We start from the raw sequence: 18,892 nt of genomic DNA, 5'->3' as shown, positions 1-18,892 counted from the left end.
TTCGTGTTATTATCTAAACAAAATATAATCGGCATATATAACCTTTTTCGTTGTTGAACTATATTTATTTGAGTTATTTTTTATGTTAATGTTGTATGTTATGTTTTTTTTTTTTGTTGATAAAAGCTTTATGGGATAGCTTTATTTGGTGTAACCCGAGCAACGCACGGGTATTGCTCTAGTTAATGTAAACTTGAAATTAAGGTTTGAGTATACCAATAAACTAAAAAAGGATTGTAGCTCTTATTTAACAACATGGAGCGCTGTTTTGGAGCGACACATGTCTTTTTAGTCAAATAAATTAACACAATCAATTAATCCAAAGATATACGTAATTAGTGTTTGAGCATATTATCTAATTGTTTTATTATGAGTTTTCATATTTCCTTATTATACATTAAAAAAAATAATTAATATTAAGAAAATATATATAATATTATTTTACCATATATCCGTGTACCATTAAATCGACCACACAATCGAAAGCAACACGAATGAAATATGGGACGCAAAAGATGGCAACAAGAATTAAGTCACCAAGGAATTAATTTTGACCGACCACAAAGAAATCAATTCGACCGACTAATTTTGGACTATGTAGCACCAAAACGGATACGGCAAAAGGGCACGGGAACGATACAGGAATGGGGAACGGCAAAATTTAAAAAATTTAGGATACGGTTACGGCTAAGATACAACAATTAAAATATAAAAAAATAAAAATACGTTTGATTATTTATATAGAGAAAGACTTGAGACTTGAGAGATTAAGTATAATTATTAAGTATATATGCTTGATGGTGACTGGTGATCATAGATTAAATTTTTACCAATCAGTTTTGGAATAGAAAAAGCCTAATGTTGATCTCAATTGTATATTTAGTTGGTTTGTGTTTGGGGGTATGCATATTCGTAAGATGACAGTCGTTTTTAAAATACAATAAACTCATTGAAACCCTAATATTAATTAGATAAGGTATGGAAACTTCATAGAAACGTTTTGGTATATACGGAAACTTCAAAGAAACGTTTCGTAAGCGTTTGGTACGAGTTTCCGTTCCCATGGAGTTTCCGAAATGGACACGCCTAGCTGTTTGGAGTTTCGGTGTATCATACATTTTGGATGTAAATTTAATTTGACATACAACACTAAGGGTTGACGTAATATAACAAAGAATGTGCATGTATTTTAACTAAAATAGTTAATACTTATTTTTAAAAGACATTCATGCAATTTTCTGTTATCTTTTAATTTATTTAAAATTATATGATTAAATTTAAATTGATTGATTTAGATATTGTACTCTGTTTTTCGTATTAATTTTTGTTATCATTGGTCAAAAATAATGTCTACTACCGAATAAACCGTGGCTATTACCGAAATGTTGGTAAAACATATCACTCCAGAAGCAATTGATTTTTATATTTGTTTACACATAATTTGAACGCTGGAAACACCTTCGTTTTGCAATACATTATTGCCTCAAACACTTGAGATTTTCTTTCTTGATCAACAGATTTGTATTAGATATCTTTAATAATCTTAATTGCTAATGTTCAAAAGTTTATCACTATACATTCTATGTTTTGTATTAAATATCTTTAATAATCTTAATTGCTAATGTTCAAAAGTTTATCACTATATATATATATATATTCACCCTCGGTCGATGGTCAATCACTCGATCAAAGCGACAAAGCGTCTAGTTGCATTGCAACTTCCTTCATTGTGGGCCTGTCATAGCCATTCATGTTAAGGCATCGGCTCACAAGAGATGCAATTGCTTGGAGTTGCTCAACTGAACCTTCTCTAACCACTCTAGGGTCAAGTATTTGAAATAACTTATTTTTTCTCAAGGAAACAAGAAAATAGGTTGCTAAGTTTCTTTCTGCTTGACTCCGCTCCATGCAAAGAGGCTTCTTACCTGTTAGGAGCTCTAGGAGCACAACACCAAAGCTATAAACATCACTCTTGTCCGTTAATTGACTCGTGTGGAAGTACTCAGGATCTAGATATCCTAATGTCCCCTGGACCAATGTAGTCACTTGTGTTTGGTCCAACGGTATCAATCTTGAAGCCCCGAAATCAGAAACTTTGGTTACCATATTCTCGTCTAATAATATGTTGGCGGACTTCACATCTCGGTGAATGATCGGCTTTGAAGCAGCCGAGTGAAGGTACGCAAGTGCTCCGGCAGACTCGACCGCTATTCGTAAACGGTTCTCCAAAGATAACCATGCACCGTTTTCATCATGGATATGATGAAAGAGGGTTCCGTTGGAAACACATTCGTAGACTAGTAAGGGTACCTCGCTTTCCAAACAACAACCTAGAAGTTTTACAACATTACGATGATTAATTTGAGAAAGGATAACCACCTCATTGATAAACTGCTCGATCTGGCTATCATCCATAACTCGTGATTTCTTTATGGCGACAATACTTCCATCTGGTAAGATCCCTTTATATACCGTCCCATAGCCACCACGACCAAGGACCCTTTCATCGGAAAAGTTTTTGGTAGCTTTTTCTAGCTCTTCTGTAGTGAAAATCTTTGTTGAGTGGTTGATCATGACACCGTCGCCACCATCATTAGAATCAATTTGTTGTTTCAGCAGCATGCCGCCGTTTTTCAGAAAGTACTTCTCCCTAAGCTTGATAACCTTTCTTTTATGGCGAATGAAATACAACCATCCCATTCCGATAAGAATAGACAAGAACCCAAATCCCAATCCTAGAATTAACGAATGAAGAAAAAGGAAATATATATGTAAGTCATTTTTCCAGCTAGCTAGCCTGCCTGCCTTAAATAAATAAACATGTAGAGGGATCACTACGTACGCACCAAGAGACAACTTGAGGGCCGGGGATTTTGAATTATTGCTTGTCGTGCAACCGCTCCCATCCTTTCTCCCGTCTCCTTGATATCCATAAGGACAAGAACAATTGAAGCTTCCAGGCAGATTAGTACAAGTACCGTCACATGGATTATTAGAGTCCGCAGCACACTCGTTGATATCTACAATAACACGTACGTACGATCGATGATGAGATGAAAATCTTTAGGCACGTACGTACATGTGCATTTACTATATATAATTATGATAACTAATTATATATAGGGACTGATATATGTGAAGTAACACAGATGGACGACTAACCATAGCAGCCAGGAGAAAGGTAAGGATTGCCTTGATAACCCTTGTTGCAAGAGCATCTATAGCCGCCCCCCTTAAAATCCACACAAATACTATTATCTTGACAATAATAGTCACTTGTGTTCTTGTAGTCGTCACAGCTGCTTGTACTTCCAATCACCCAATCAAGCACCACGGGAACAGTGCTGGCGATCCGGTTGACAAAGTCGGGATCTGCTAGATCAGACGCACCCCGGAAGTCGAAAGCATTTTCCTCTCCAATGAAAGTGTAGCCGCATTTATTGAAAGACCAGACTTTGGTGTGAGAATCTAGCGTGAACTGGCTGGCTATGTAAGTTTTTAAACCCGTGGGCAAGCTTGTTGCGCAACATCCCGTGCCTATATATATATATATATCGATCAACAACGTATGAACACAAAAAGAATTACTGTACAAACAAAACAGTACGTATGTACCTGAACATGGAGGAGCAGCCGTACTGGAAATAACATCTTTAACGTCTTTGCATAGAGACACGCAGCCACTTGTGAAATCCTTTCCTTCTATCCCCTGAACCGGATGGAAGAAGAAGTAGTCGTCACACCCAATCCCAAATAATTTGTTCTTTTCCGACGACAACGTAAAGTAGGAGTCATACACCGTAAGGCCGGAGCGGACGTCTTGGACGAGCCCACCTGTTTGGTTGTAGCAATTGGATGAGATGCTGTTTTTGATTCTCACGTGTTCATCCGAGATATCTACAACCTCTACAGAATGTAATCCTCCAGAGTAAGAAAATAGGTCGGGTGGCAACAATGCTTTTGGCGGATTAAAGGATGTGTTGCATATAATGTCAAACCAGGGACCGATTGAGCAACCCGAATTGGATCCGATTCCAAATGGATATGGAACGGTGAGGTTGCCACATTTACTTGGGCACCCTGGAAGTGATGTTGTGATGGAGGCCACCGCCACCGTCGGCGGGGAGAATAGATACACCCCAATTATTACCCCTACTAGTACAAGCATTTTCTGCAACCTGTTATTGATCGATACTTGTTTTACATACAATACAAAGTCTTCTCTATTTAATTACAAATACTATAGTTTTTATTTGACTTTTTCTTTTTGGGATGTATACGGCGGCCTCCTGCATTTGTGAATTGTGAACCACCAAAAATAAATGGGCGTGGGGGCCATATGACTTTGAGTTTGACTTTGCTTATGTATAGTAATGTCGATGCCAGACACCCCACCTCGCTAACATGTGTTTGACTTGGCCATTAGTATATTCTTTTTCGTCTAATAATAATATTACGTACCGACGTGCGGTTGAAGACTTCTAGTATAATTCGACCCGACATAAATGGATTTAGATTATATGGGTTAAATATACAAATATTTGGTTAGACTTGAAATTAGTTAAGCAATATGTCAGTTTTATGGACTTTTAATACATTAAAATGTAGTTTTTAAGTGTTTTCATTTGTTCTTATTTTAATTCCATTCTCATTTGATACTCACCCTATATATACATATATATATATATATTTAAGTTATTACGAAAAATAAATATTTTATCTTTTTAATATATATATAGTTAAGTTATTACGAGAACTAAATATTTTATCTTTTTAATATATATGAGAGCAAATATCCGCGCGTTGCGGCGATGAAATGGTGGGGTGATAGGTCATAAAGTGTGATAGCCAAATGCCTTAGTCGTACGTGCTCCACCCTTGGATTTAAAAATTCGTCAAAAGTATATCGAATGACATTTCTAATGAAAGAGCATGAAATTCTAAAAACACCCATATAATTTTTATAATTTATCGATGTATGGTTTTTGAGATAAAAATTTTTGAATGAATTGGGGAATTTATGATTTATGAAGGAGAGAGAGAAAAAACGATTCGTTAAGATTTGAGGAGAGAGAAAGAATAATATAATTATTTTAGGTAAATATATAATATATAGGAGGACATTTTGAAAAAATAAATGTTGAAACTGAAATTTAAATAGAGACTTTTTGCTTTATAATATAGTATAAAAGTATAGATATATATACATACACATTTATAGTAATTAAGTGTGTGAACTTATGCATCGAATAACATATATATAATTAAAGAGACACAATGCCAAAGTAGAGAGACGATTTTAATTACACGAACGAAGTACATGTACGTACAAGTAAATAACCGATGGTCAGTCTACAGCCACCACAAAATACGTAAACGACGTACGGCTAATGGACGACGACTAAAACACACATCTAATAATTAAGTTAAAACGATATATATACGCATGCATGCACTACCAACAACCATGCATGGAGACTTGCCAAGAACATATAGCTGCTAGCTAGTTGTTGGTTCGAAACTTAGACTCATCGATCTTGATACCTTCTTTTTCAACCCGTTCTTGACCAGACTTGTCGGTTGTGCTAAGGCCGCCTTTACGCCCCATCTCCTTGTAGCCTTCAGTTCCCATCTGCTCCTTTCGTGCCTCGCCCCCTTTGCTCCCCATCTCCTTGTAACCCTCGGTTCCCAGCTGCTCCTTTCTGGTCTGCCCACCCTTGCTTCCCATCTCTTGGTACCCCTCGATTCCCAACTTCTCCTTTCTGGTCTGCCCACCCTTGCTCCTTCCTAATCAAAATCAGTTTGAAAGTATTAGTTTAAGTGCGTATAAATGCATGCATGATTATTGAAATTAAGCTCTCTCTTTCTATATATGTATTACTCGTATTATATATTATGTATGTGTATATATACCTTCAGCAAGATGCTGTTGAGCTTCGAGGCTTTTGCCCCCGGTGTCACCAGGGACGACGTGATATGTCGTATTTTATGTCCATTTCCCATAGCTTAAATCCCATAGCTTAAAGTGGTTGTTTAGGGAGGTTTACGAGTCGTTTTCGTATACAGTGGTGCGTTTATGGTATTTGTCAGTGTTTCAGGTGGAAAACAGGTACCTAAGCGATAACTTGAAGAAAACGAAACTTTTGGAGCAAAACGAGTGCTTACAGATGTTTTACGAGGCACATAATTGAAGATTAGAAAAAAGTCAAAGCTGGTTAAGGTGGTCAATGCAAGTCAACGTGAAACTGCGACGCAGTGTGGTTATGCGTCGCAGTAATTATATCCGAGGTTGAAACTGCTTTGCAGTTGAGCGAAACTGCAACGCAGTTTGACTATGTACGACAGAGGGCCAGTCAATGAAAGTCAAGTCAACAGAAAAGTCAAAGTAGAAATTGCGATGCAGTCTGGGACTGCGACGCAGTGTAATGCCGAATCTGCTGAATTTAGTCAGCATATAAATAGCTGCAAAAACATTCCAAAAACCTATCTTTTGATATTCCAGACGATTTTGAGTCCTCTTTTTAGGGTTTTTCTCATATTTCATCAATTTGGAGGATCTAAAGCTTTATTGGAATTATATCGTTATTCGTTTTCAATCCTTTGTATTCGGTAACAATGAATTCTTTCATTTCGATTTGTTATTTCATATTTAATATGAGTGGCTAATCGCCCTTTCATCCATCTTGATGGAGTGAGACATTATGTAGGGATTGCACAATATTTATTAATTCAAGTGATTTGATTTAACGTTTTGTCGTGATCTTAATCTATTAATTCTTTGCTGTTCGATTATTGATTGCGGATAATTTGTATTCATTGCTTAGTGACGACTAGGAGTTGGGTATAAATTATTTTGATTGCTTGGTTAAAAGCAATTGGTTCTATGACGGGTACGGTAGAGAATGATCAATATTTGATAAGAATTAACGGGTTGATGGTTGGGTACAATCGGTAGGCAAAATTGTTATCTGAAATGACCAAAACCATTGTTAAACTAGAGAAGTTATAAAAAGGCGTCTCGGGGTACCGGTCTTAATAATGAAACCAGTTTATACAAGAGAGTCGAAAAAGTTGTTAACTTGACGGGTACGGGGTTGGCGATTAATTTGAGTCTCGGTCATTTAATCACTAAATTGAATTTGAACTTCATCAAACGTGCAATCCTAACATTTTGTCGAGCGAAATCAAGATGGGTGACCTTTAAATTATTGTTTTCAACAACAAACTTTTCTTTCGATTAATCCTTTGGGATTACTGACTTTTCAAACTAACTACTTGCAACGTGACAATTCGGCCACAAAACCCCCATATTTTACTTGAATCATTTAATGTTTACTATTGCTTATCTAAGTCCTTGCGAACGATCTCGGCTTACCAGTTTTAACTATACTGCATGCGATCAGGTATACTGCCTATGAGTGTGTAGTAGTCAGTCTTTCGGTATCGTGTTTATAAATTTAAAGCTAGATTTCGCACATCAAGTTTTTGGCGCCGCTGCCGGGGACTTAAATTAAGTAGTTGTTAGTTTTGTGATTCGATCCTTCCTTGCATTCATTTGTGAGGAAGTTATTTGTTCTAATAGATAGATTTTATTTTTGTTTTAGTTTTATTTTGTTAGTTTCTGGTGCGGTTAACGGTATTTCTTGTGGTGCGTGTGCAGGTGCTTTGTAGTTGATGAACACAAGAGCCTCTGGTAGACCTTTGCTTAGTCTGCAATCTAATCCAGGGAAAGCCAGACGACGCTTACTTAGATCAAACAACACGGAGCCCTCAAACACCGAAAACATAGATTCAGGTACCAAAAACCGTGATCACCCGGACGTAGATTTGGATCAACATTACTCAAAGAAAGGTTCAACGTCCGAGGTCCACTTAAGTTCTAAATTCTCCGAAAGTAGTGGTTTGTTCAAAACTGGTGATAGCTCAGAGAAAGAAGATAATCGGGATAAAACTCATCAACCGGATTTAACAGAGATTCCTAGAGAAAATCTTCAGGTAACTCAACTAGTTAGAGCTAGGAGAATGGGTGATCAAGAACCGGTAAACCCCAATAACCGTCTTTACGGTGACCGTAGGAGAAATGTCCCCACTAATAGGGGCACTCCTATTCGCCTTCCAACCACCGGAGTTAACTTTTCTCTTAAAGGAAGTCATTTTAAAAGTGTGGAGGAAGAGAAATTTGATGGGGTAACTAATAATGATCCGTATGGGCATTTAGAGAGGTTCGAGAAGATTTATAGGTTTTACCACTATGGTGCGAACCAAGATGATAATGTGAAGCTTGAGCTTTTTCCACTCACTTTATGTGGAGGAGCTAAGGCGTGGTTAAAGGAGCAACTGGATGATCTGTATACAACTTGGGATGAGCTTCGTGTTGGGTTTATTGATGAGTTCTATTCTATAAGGACTCAGAAATAGTTGGAGAATAAGATCCGGTCATTCACTCAAGATCCAGGGGAAGATGTAGTAGATGCCTGGAAACGATATAAGGAGATGATCAGGAATTGCCCAGGAAACAATCTGAACACAGAAGCAGTGGTTGAGATATTCAATGATGGGTTGCTAAAGAGAACTCGAAGGGAATTAGCCGGGGCATTTGGAGGTAGTTTGAACAATGTGACCCCGGCTGAAGGGTACAAAAGCTTAGATGATATGGCCAAGGAGTTTTCTGATCGCGATGAGTTTGTAAGCAAGAGAACTAGTGGTAAGACTGTGGCGAAGTTGGAGAGTAGTGAAGAATCACGCTTGGTTGCTGAAGTCAAAGCCCTCACAAAGCAGATGAACGAGAGGTTTGACAACCAAGATGTGAGATTCAAAAGCATTGAAAGGGATGTTAAGGTGATTGCTGATGGGTGTGACTACTGTGGGGACATGCATTATTCAGAGGATTGCCCAGATAAGACGGCACAAGAAGTCAACTATGTCCAGAATCAGCAAGGGAACTTCAATCAGAGTACCGGTTATCAAAATCGGTCATCAGGTACTTCTTTCCCTTCATCTAATTTTAATGCTAATAATTCTGGTTTTAGTGGAAGCAGGTTTAGCAGGTTCAACAGTCAGCAGAATGCGAATGCTGAATTGAGAGATATCACGAAGGATTTGGTAGGTGCTCAGAAAGCTACCAATGAGAAGATGGCCTCTCAATGGGATGCTATGACCACTAGGTTGGATGGATTGGGAAATAAGCTTGAGCAAAGTTCGAAGAGTACTCAAGCAACGTTTCAGGATATTGAGGCAAAGCTTGAAAGGCTAGGAGCGTCGAACGGGTAGCCCGGTACCTTACCGAGCAATACCCAACAGAATCCTAAGCCTCAACAGAACAATCAAGGATCTGGAACCAAATATAACCATCCAAACGCTAGGAATGAGCAAGTCAATGCTATCACAACAAGAGCAGGTAACACCTATGACTCTGCAAATTCTTTACCTAATGTTGTTACTCCTCTTGTGCAGGTTGAACCAGAAGGGACTGTTGATGAAGAGATCGAGATGGAACCGAACCCGGCCATGAAAATCCCGGCCGTTCCATCTAAGAATGTTTAGAAACCTACTGTTGAGAAACCTCCGGTGAAGCCCTACCAACCGAAGGTGCCGTTTCCTCAACGGTTGAAGCGGGGGAAGATCAAGGAGAACTTTAAGAAGTTCGTTGAGTTAATTCAAAATGTTAACATTACTGTTCCGTTAGTTGATCTCCTTGCAGGTATGCCCAACTACGCGAAGCTTCTCAAAGATCTTATTTCGGATAGGAAGAAGCTACAAGAAGACAAGACGGCGGTTATGAGTGCCGAGGTTTCTGCGATAATAAAGAAAGAGATACCCCCTAAGCTTGATGATCCAGGGAGTTTTCTTATTTCTTGTTCTTTCGGTGTTGAGTTGTATAAGGCATTGGCCGATCTTGGGGCTAACATTAATTTAATGCCTTATTCTGTTTATAAAAAGTTGTCTCTTGGTGCGTTGACCCCGACCCGCATGAGCATTAGGCTTGCGGATAGATCATTCCAATATCCCTTGGGGATAGCGGAAAATTTACAGATTAAAGTGGGTCATTTGATTTTCCCGGTTGATTTTGTTATTCTAGAAATGGAGGCGGACATTAATGTGCCTCTAATTTTAGGCCGACCATTCCTCATGACCGCGGATGCTATCATCCGGGTCAAGGCCAAGGAAATCTCTCTAGGTGTCGGTGATGACCGGGTTGTTTTTAATGTAGATAAAGCTTTTAAGCATCCGTACTCATGTGATGAATCTTGTTTCAGGATCGATGTGATCGAGGAGGAAGATGCTTTGGAAAAGGAGCTTATGGACTATTTGGATATGGAAGATGGACAAGCTTTATTAGCTTGTAGTGAAGAAGAGCATGAAGAATTGTTAGGTCCAGTTTTGGCTATAAACTGGAGCTCTCCAACTGCATCTGGAGAGCATGAAGAATTGTCCAAAATATTAGAAGTCCAGTTGCATCGTACAGTTTAAGCAACTGATGACTTCCTCCAGTTGAGATCTGAAGACTTAAATCTGAAGACCTTCCAGTTGAAGTCGAAGACAACAAGTGGAAGAAAGGGAATGGCAATGGCAGCGAAGCCCAGTTGACATTTCACCAGATCAATCAATCGGAAATCCTCCAGTGTAAATGCCTTTACAAAGCTTTACACTAATTACAAGGAAGACCTTTTACACTACATCCTTTTAACCGGACAATAATCTTATCTCTGGATAAAAGTGCAAAGATGTAGAGTGGTTGAATAAAGTAACCTTTTTGTCTTACTTTATTTAGCACACACAAAGGATTATTTACTAATACTTTTGTGTGATGTCAACCATATTTGTACGTCGAAGTTGAGATCCCAATGCTCATACTTCGACTATAAATAGAGGTCCTTGCCCAAGCATTTCAACAACTTTGCAAATACATACATTCTGCAATATTGGTGAACTTGTGCAATATTCTCTCAATCGCAAAAAGGAACATTTCACAACTTTAAGTGTTTCGAGTGTTAGGAGAATTTCCAAGTATAGATCAATTGTATTTCATAGGTTGTTAGGATATTTACATACTTGTATTATCTTGGTTCCGTAACAACCTTGTATTTTATTTAACAATCAATAAATAAAATACACTAATACACTTGAAAAATACATATTGTCTGACCAATATAAATACTTGTCACTTATATTTATTGCATTGTATCTACTTATTTACATTGTCACCTTAATAAGTAAACCTCCAGATTACCTGGTCCACAATCACTCTAAACTGGTCACGTCTAGATTAAGTGATTGTGTTGCAAAGTACACTCACAATTGACATAGAGGTGTCTTCAGCACCCATCTAGTAATAGTTGGGACTAATAAGTGGTATCAGAGCAGGCAGGTTGAATTGTTTCAATTCTATAACCTAGCTCTGCTTCGATGGCTGCAAAAGGTGAGAATGGTTCTGGTCCAAATGAATCTAATCCTAATGTTACAACTCCTTTAAATACTAACCCTCCTCCTACTCCTGGAGCGAGCCACGTCCATGTACATTACTCCAACACTCCTGTTCCCAAATTTGATGGAAACCAGGATACCTTTGGTACATGGAAAGCTAGAATGCTCTTGCATTTTGGTGGGATAGAGAGGTATATGTTGAAAATCCCTAAGGATGGACCATATATACCCATGTCCAGTGGTGTTAGTCCTCTTCTTGACCCAACTGGGAGAAGAGGTTCAAGGGAAAAATCTGAAGAACATTGGACTGATGAGGATCGCAGACTGGTTGACCTTGATACCAGACTGAAAAACATGATCCTCGCAGCAGTTCCAGAGGAATTAATTCCTACTCTCGTGTTGTTTCCCAGTTCCAAGTCTATGTGGGAAGAATTGGTTCTCCAGTTTGAAGGAGGAGAAGACACTCTTTCTACCAGAAAAGTTGCTTTAAATAAGAAGTATGAAACCTTCTTCCCCATGAAAGCCTGACCAACACCTATACCAGGTTTACCAGCCTCATTAATCAGTTGAGGGACTTGGGTATAGAGATGGATAAGGACATTCTTCTTGAAAAATTTTGTGATATTTTACCATCCAAATGGGCACACATGGTTCTTGTCCTAAGACAAGGAAAGACCTTGCACAGTCACACTCTTGCATCTCTCTTTGGAGCCTTCAGATTCTAATAATGCTGCAAGACTGGTAGCTGAGCAAGATGCTTTAAACCATGCACAGAATTCCAAGGTCGCCAGCTTAACTGGGCAACCTTGTGCTGCTTTAATGTCTGCTGAGAATGTCCAGTCACATATTATGAAGGAGATGTTAAATAGCTTTTTGAATTCTGGCCTGACTACTGATCTCAGTGATGGTTGTGATGAGACTGACGATGATGATCTGGTCGCCATGATTGCTAAAACCTTTAACAGGTTCAAGCATAAATCTAATCGATTTAATGGGTCCAATAATGCTTCCAGTTCCAACTCTCTGGATAAGGCCAATCTTACCTGCTACAAGTGTGGTAAGAAAGGTCATTTCATGAAAGAATGTAGATCTAGTCAGATGAACAACCAAACTGTTCCTTCTGTTCCTAATCATGTTAAATCTGATAATTACAAAGCTAAATACAAGAAGCTCAAGGCTCAGATTGCCCTCATGTCACTTGAACAAGAAAAAGAAAAAGAAAAGAATAAGTGCATGATGGCTCAAACTGAAGGAAAGTGGGAACTCTCTGATGGCTCATCTGATGATGATGAAGAGATTAGAGATGTTTATTTTATGGCTCTGGAAAATAAGCAACCGGTGGTGAAAGATGATGTCATTTCTGGAAGATGGGTGGACATCATATTGAAAAAGGTAAGGGATTATGATGATGAATTGGACACTGAATCAAAACTTGACATTGCTGAATCATTAAATGATGATCTGTTATTTGTTGAAACCTTGAGAACTGATTGTGAAAGATACTTGGAAACTGTTTTGACCGAGTTTAATAACATGAAAAATCAAGTTAATGATTTACAAAGTGTTCAGTTGGCCCTAAAAGAATCTGATTTAAAAATTGAGGCACTGGAGAGAGAAAACCAAAAATTGAAATTTGATCTGGAAAAGGAACATATGGTTATTAAGTCATGGGTACAAGCATCTGGTAAAAATTATGACGCTTTTTCAAAAACCATTGATGCTCAAAAAACTGCCTGGAAATCTTGTGATCTCCAGATGGTAGCTGTCTTGCCCTCAATCCACCAGATGCCTGAATCAGTTAGAATTGAGACTCCTTACGACTCTTCTACACCTGATAAATTAGAATCTGTTGAGACCACCCCTGTTGAGGTTCAAACTAGAGCCAAAAAGGCTAAAGCTCCAGTTAAGAAGGAAGCTGGTGATATTCCTCTACCTCAAAAGTCCAAAGAGCCCAAGACTCAAAAGACTAAAACCCTCGCTGAGCCCAAGTCCATGGGCCAGCAGCCTGATGAAAAGAGCTTTTTGTTGAAACTGGAGAGTCAACTCCAGAACTTGTTAAGGCAGGTACAAAGTTGTACTGCCAGAATTAAAAATTTAGAAGGAGCCTCGACTTCTTCAGTTGAAAAACAAATTGTTAAAACACCTCCTCAGAAACAAAAAGCTAAACAATTTGCTCAGAAAGGAGCAAAATCTGGCAAGAAAAAGGAGGTCAATGTTCCCATCAAACCAATTGTTTTTACTTCTGAAGCTGGAAATAATCCTCCAGATTCTTCCTCCAGTTCCAACCTGAGTCAAACTCCTGAGATATCTCAGAAGGAGTCCAGTGGACCCATCAAGAAAAGATGGGTTCACAAAAATAACTAATCATTTGCTTGGGTGTGCAGGGCGATCGAAAGAAGAATATCTGGTATCTGGACAGCGCTGCTGGCCGGACTATGACCGGATGTAAGCCCCTGCTGGAAGAGTTCACTATCCAAGATGGACCGGCAGTGACATTTGGTAATGATGGAAGTGGGAAAACTGAAGGGTATGGTGTTGTTGACAATGGGCAGGTCCAGTTCACAAAAGTTGCATTTGTTAATGGTTTGAAATATAACCTGATAAGTGTTAGTCAACTTTGTGATGATGGATATAAGGTTCTGTTCGATATTGCTCAAGGCACCATTTTTAACAAGGATTGGAAGGTAGTGATGATTGCACCAAAAAAAGGGAATGTGTACATCATGGACATGGAACCAGCTCCAAAAGAGCATTGTTTCTATGCTAAGGCAGATGAGGACACCAACTAGCTGTGGCATAAAAGGTTATCCCACCTTAATTTCAAAAATATCAATAAGTTGTCAAGAAAACAATTGGTGGATGGGATACCTTTAATCTCTTTTAAAAAGGAGATGCCATGTCTAGGGTGTGAGATGGGCAAAAAGAAAAGAGCCAGTTTCAAGACCAGGCAAAACTTCAGTATCACTGAACCTCTTCACATGCTTCATATGGATCTTTTTGGTCCAGTGAATGTTCAAACTAAAGCTGGTAAAAGATACACTTTAGTTGTTGTTGATTAATACACCAGGTATTGTTGGGTGGTATTTATCAGATCAAAAAGTGATGCACCTGGTGAAATTATCTCTCTCATCAAGAAAATTGAGCTTAAGTATACCAAGAAAGTTTGTCAGTTGCGAAGTGATAATGGAACTGACTTCATCAACAAAGAATTGGAATCATTTTGCACTGACACTGGCATTTCTCAGAACTTCTCGTCAGCTCGTTCTCCAGAGCAAAATGGTGTGGTTGAAAGAAAGAATCGCACATTAATTGAAGCTCCCAGAAGTATGTTATCTGAATCAGGTCTTCCCACCTGTTTTTGGGCTGAAGCTGTGGCAACTGCTTGCCATACCCAAAATCGGTCAGTTTATGTAAAGAGACATAGGAAGACTGCCTATGAAGTCCTCAGGAATCGTAAACCAAATATTGGATATTTTCATGTATTTGGTTGTCTAGTTTTTATCTTAAACGATTCTAGTCAGTTGGGAAAGTTTGATGCAAAAGCTGATGAGGGCGTTTTCGTGGGGTATTCAGATATAAGAAAAGCCTATAGAGTTTATAATTATAGACTCCAAAAGGTACATGAGACAGTTCATGTCACATTCGATGAATCTAATGAAGCAATCAATAACAGACCAAGCCTTGATTTATCTCCAGTTGTCCCAGTCAATTTTGGTGTATCTGATCAAGTTCATCAATCAGTCAATACACCAAGAGATGTTTCCAGTCACCAGGACTTGGAACCAGTTATACTAAAGAAAGACTCCAGTGACACTTCATTCTATCCTTCCATCAGTTTTAATCTACCAGTGACAGTGATTGGATCAGATGTACGTGCCGCGACAACATCATAACCAGTTCAAACCTCTCCATTTCTTCAAGACATGCCTCTGTTTGAAGATAATCGTGTTAACACCCTAGTTGACACTGATGATGAAGCTGAAGTAGTTTGGGCTGATCCTCTCCAGTTACCACAACTGTTGAAGATCGCCAGGTGACTTACACTGATGTTGTAGCTTATCAACCTAGTCAATACACTAAATGGACTGCTGCTCATCCTATCGAGCAAATTATTGGCAATCCAGAAAGTGGGGTTCAGACTAGAAGAGCCACAAGTGAACAATGCTTGAACGTCACCTTCCTATCACTGATTGAACCGAAGAAGATTGACGAGGCTATGGCAGATCCAAGCTGGGTTGAGGCTATGCAAGAAGAACTCAACCAGTTCGAAAGGAATAATGTTTGGGAACTTGTTCCTTGTCCTCCAAGGTTAAAAAAAGAACCCATTGCAACGAGGTGGGTCTACCGAAACAAAATGGATGAAGATGGCAACGTTATTAGAAACAAAGCTAGATTGGTTGCCAAGGGTTATTGTCAAGCAGAAGGTGTGGATTTTGATGAAACTTTTGCTCCAGTTGCAAGACTTGAAGCCATTAGAATTTTCTTGGCTTATGCTGCTCATTTGCAATTTAAAGTCTTCCAGATGGATGTCAAAAGTGCGTTCCTAAATGGAACTTTGGAAGAAGAAGTGTATGTTAAGCAAACACCAGGTTTCTTGAATGAAAAGCATCCTCACTGGGTATACAGACTGAACAAAACATTGTATGGTCTTCGTCAAGCCCCAAGAGCCTGGTATGACACACTGACCAAACATCTTACCAAAAATGGTTTTGAAAGAGGTGCAATTGATAGTACCTTGTTCATCTTAAAGGAAAAAGGTAATATCTTTCTGGTACAAATTTATGTTGATGACATTATTTTTAGCTCGACTGATGATGCAATGTGTGAGAAATTTTCAAAAATCATGTCAAAGGAATATGAAATGAGTTTAATGGGTGAATTAACATTTTTTTTAAGTTTACAAATTAAACAAACCATGGAAGGTATTTTTATTAACCAAGAAAAATATGTCAGAGATTTGTTAAGAAAATACAAATATGATTCAATCCCATCTAAAAACACACCCATTGCGGCACCTTTAAATTTGGATTCTGACCCAAATGGAAAACCAGTGGATCAAAAAGAGTATCGTGGAATGGTTGGTTCACTGATGTATTTAACTGCCAGTCGGCCAGATATAATGTTTGCAACATGTTTATGTGTCAGATTTCAGGCTAACCCAAAAGAATCACATTTGCATGCTGTTAAGCGCATCTTTAGGTACCTGAAAGGGTGTCCTAGCCTTGGTATTTGGTATCCCAAACGCTCAGGGTTAGATCTAATGGGTTATTTAGATTCAGATCATGCAGGTTGTAAGATTGATAGTAAGTCTACAACTGGAGGTTGTCACTTCCTATGGGGAAAACTGGTGAGTTGGACCAGCAAGAAGCAGACTTCGGTCTCAATGTCAACTGCTGAGGCAGAATACATTTCTGCGGCCAGTTGCTGTGCCCAGATTCTTTGGATCAAAACCAGTTGCTCGACTATGGTATGAAATATACCAGAACCCCAATCTTTTGTGACAACACCAGTGCAATTGCAATATCTCACAACCCGGTGATGCACTCCAAGACCAAAGATATTGACATCAGGTATCATTTTATTCGAGATCATGTTATGAAAGGAGATATTGAAATTCATTTCATCCCCACTGACACACAATTAACTAATGTTTTTACAAAACCTCTTGATGAAAAGACTTTTAAACATCTCATCAGTGAATTGGGAATGTTAAATCCTTGAATTGGGTTCTTCATTCTAGGGGGAATAGACTCAAAATGTTTTTATGACCAAAACTTATTTTTGTTCAAAATGCATCTGGGGAATTCTCCAGGTGAAATTGACTAAAATTTGTTTCTTTTTGTTGTTTAAAAATTTTGCAACTGGAAAATCTTTCCAGTTGAAACTGGCACTGGACACTCTCCAGTGTACATGTTTGGTCTTATCTCAAACTGGTGGTCAACCAGATTTTCATAACGGTAAGTATACTTGGTCAATACTTGTGACACGTGATGGTACTCGAGTGTCTAAAACCACTCCCAACCGTCACTTGACGTGTCAAAACCATTTTGATAAAAAGGATGCAGGTTTTATGGGGATTATTGCTGGTAGTGGGTGCGTGGGAATACCAGCCGTCATAGCATTTAATGCTTGATAAGTTGGAATTAATTATTTTTGAATTTCAAATTTTCTAAAAATCTTTTTCAACGCAATTTCAAAAATTTGGGAATTAAAAATCTTTTCGTATATATTTAGGCATTATTTTATTGCCTATATATACCCCCACTCAAACATTTTTCTCATTTACTTCGCACATTCATTTCCTTCATTTACTCTTCCAATCATACAAAATTCGAGATCCCTTTCTCTCTTTCTTCTTTAAGTCCAAAACCCTAAATCCTAAATCAATTTCACTTTCACAATCTGATCAAATGGCACCTAAATCTTCTTCATCTTCTTTTTCTCGTTCTCGTGATGTGAATTTACTCACTGTTGAGTATGTTCCATCAGATAACATTCATCATGCTGTTGGGGCCCCCATAAATTCCAAGTTAATTAAATTAAATCCAAACAACCCCATAGCATCTCTTCAAGGGCAACAGGCCGCTGACACTCTAATCGGGAAAATCCAATCCTTCTTCAGGGATTCTCCACTCAGCGATGCCTTTTCCTTGAACCCACACAAGATGTACCATGATTACTTGTGTGAGTTCTGGTACACGACCTCTAATTCGCTTGACTGCTCATCCATCTCCTTCACCTTAAAGGATGGGTTAGTCCTGTGTACCATCACCACTGAGACTTTGAGGGATGCCCTTAATCTCAATTACTGGAGGACTGATGAACGTCCAGTGGTGATCCCCAATAATATAAACTTTCGCCAGGTCTTCCTTGACATGGGCAATAATGAAGTCTTGGAAGGTGGAGTGTTGAGAACCAAGGGGTCTATAACAATGAGAGGGCTTTCACCCTCTTGGAAATATTTCATGGTTCATCTGGTGGAGAGTTTGGGAGGGAGTTCTGGTGGTTTGGACCAGATAAACTCCTTCCAGGCAGAAATGGCATATTGCCTTTGGTATGAACTGAGGGTAGATTTTCCGAGCATCCTCTTCAGAAGCCTTGTCTTCAAGTTGAAAGGTAATAGGGGTCCATGTATCCCCTTATCTCGGTTTCTATCTCTTTGTTTCAAGTTAATTCTGGGCAGAGACGAATATAAAAACACTCAGTCTCTTTACTCTGTGCCAGAATTACTGAGGAATCTGAACAACCTTGTATCTACTACTAACGAGGTCCAGATTCCTCCGAGAATGATATTGGCATTCTTTAAAACTGATGCACCAATACCAGGTGAGTCGGAAAGACAACTGGGCGGGCCTCAAAACAATGAGGGACCCACCAGTTCGTCTGCTGCTAATGTTACAGTTGCCGAACCTGGGCAACAGTCTAACCCCACCAGCTCCAGTGTGTCAGTCCAACCTTTCACCTACCC

The 18,892-nt window shown here is 38.8% G+C and overlaps 2 protein-coding genes across 2 annotated transcripts; both read right to left on the bottom strand.

Annotated features, from left to right (window-relative positions):
* Positions 1–1,497: 1,497 nt before the first annotated feature.
* LOC122581801 (wall-associated receptor kinase 2-like) lies at positions 1,498–4,184 on the bottom strand. The gene is made up of 4 exons (XM_043754083.1): positions 3,616–4,184; positions 3,163–3,537; positions 2,847–3,020; positions 1,498–2,735 (listed from the first exon to the last, which is right to left on the bottom strand). Exons 1-4 carry the CDS (start codon positions 4,166–4,168, stop codon positions 1,687–1,689), a joined length of 2,151 nt encoding a protein of 716 aa, XP_043610018.1. The 5' UTR covers positions 4,169–4,184; the 3' UTR covers positions 1,498–1,686.
* Positions 4,185–5,447: 1,263 nt separating this feature from the next.
* On the bottom strand, positions 5,448–5,971 carry LOC122581381 (late embryogenesis abundant protein B19.3-like; the record flags this gene model as incomplete). Its single annotated transcript, XM_043753605.1, has 2 exons — positions 5,448–5,787; positions 5,914–5,971. Coding segments are annotated over 2 exons (342 nt in total), but the record flags the coding sequence as incomplete, so codon positions are not given.
* Positions 5,972–18,892: the final 12,921 nt, after the last annotated feature.

The sequence above is a fragment of the Erigeron canadensis genome, chromosome 9 (assembly GCF_010389155.1).
Source record: "Erigeron canadensis isolate Cc75 chromosome 9, C_canadensis_v1, whole genome shotgun sequence".
NCBI lineage: Eukaryota > Viridiplantae > Streptophyta > Magnoliopsida > Asterales > Asteraceae > Erigeron > Erigeron canadensis.
Note: the sequence above shows the minus strand (reverse complement) of the source record. Positions and strands in the feature narration are given on the sequence as shown.

Bases quoted from the DNA above. Each gene is read 5' to 3' on its own strand.
- LOC122581801 (XM_043754083.1), bottom strand. From the start codon at position 4,168: ATGCTTGTACTAGTAGGGGTAATAATTGGGGTGTATCTATTCTCCCCG. The intron at 3,538-3,615 runs GTACATACGTAC...ATATATATATAG, and splicing joins GGCTGCTCCTCCATGTTCAG to GCACGGGATGTTGCGCAACA. The intron at 2,736-2,846 runs GTGCGTACGTAG...CGTTAATTCTAG, and splicing joins GGCCCTCAAGTTGTCTCTTG to GATTGGGATTTGGGTTCTTG.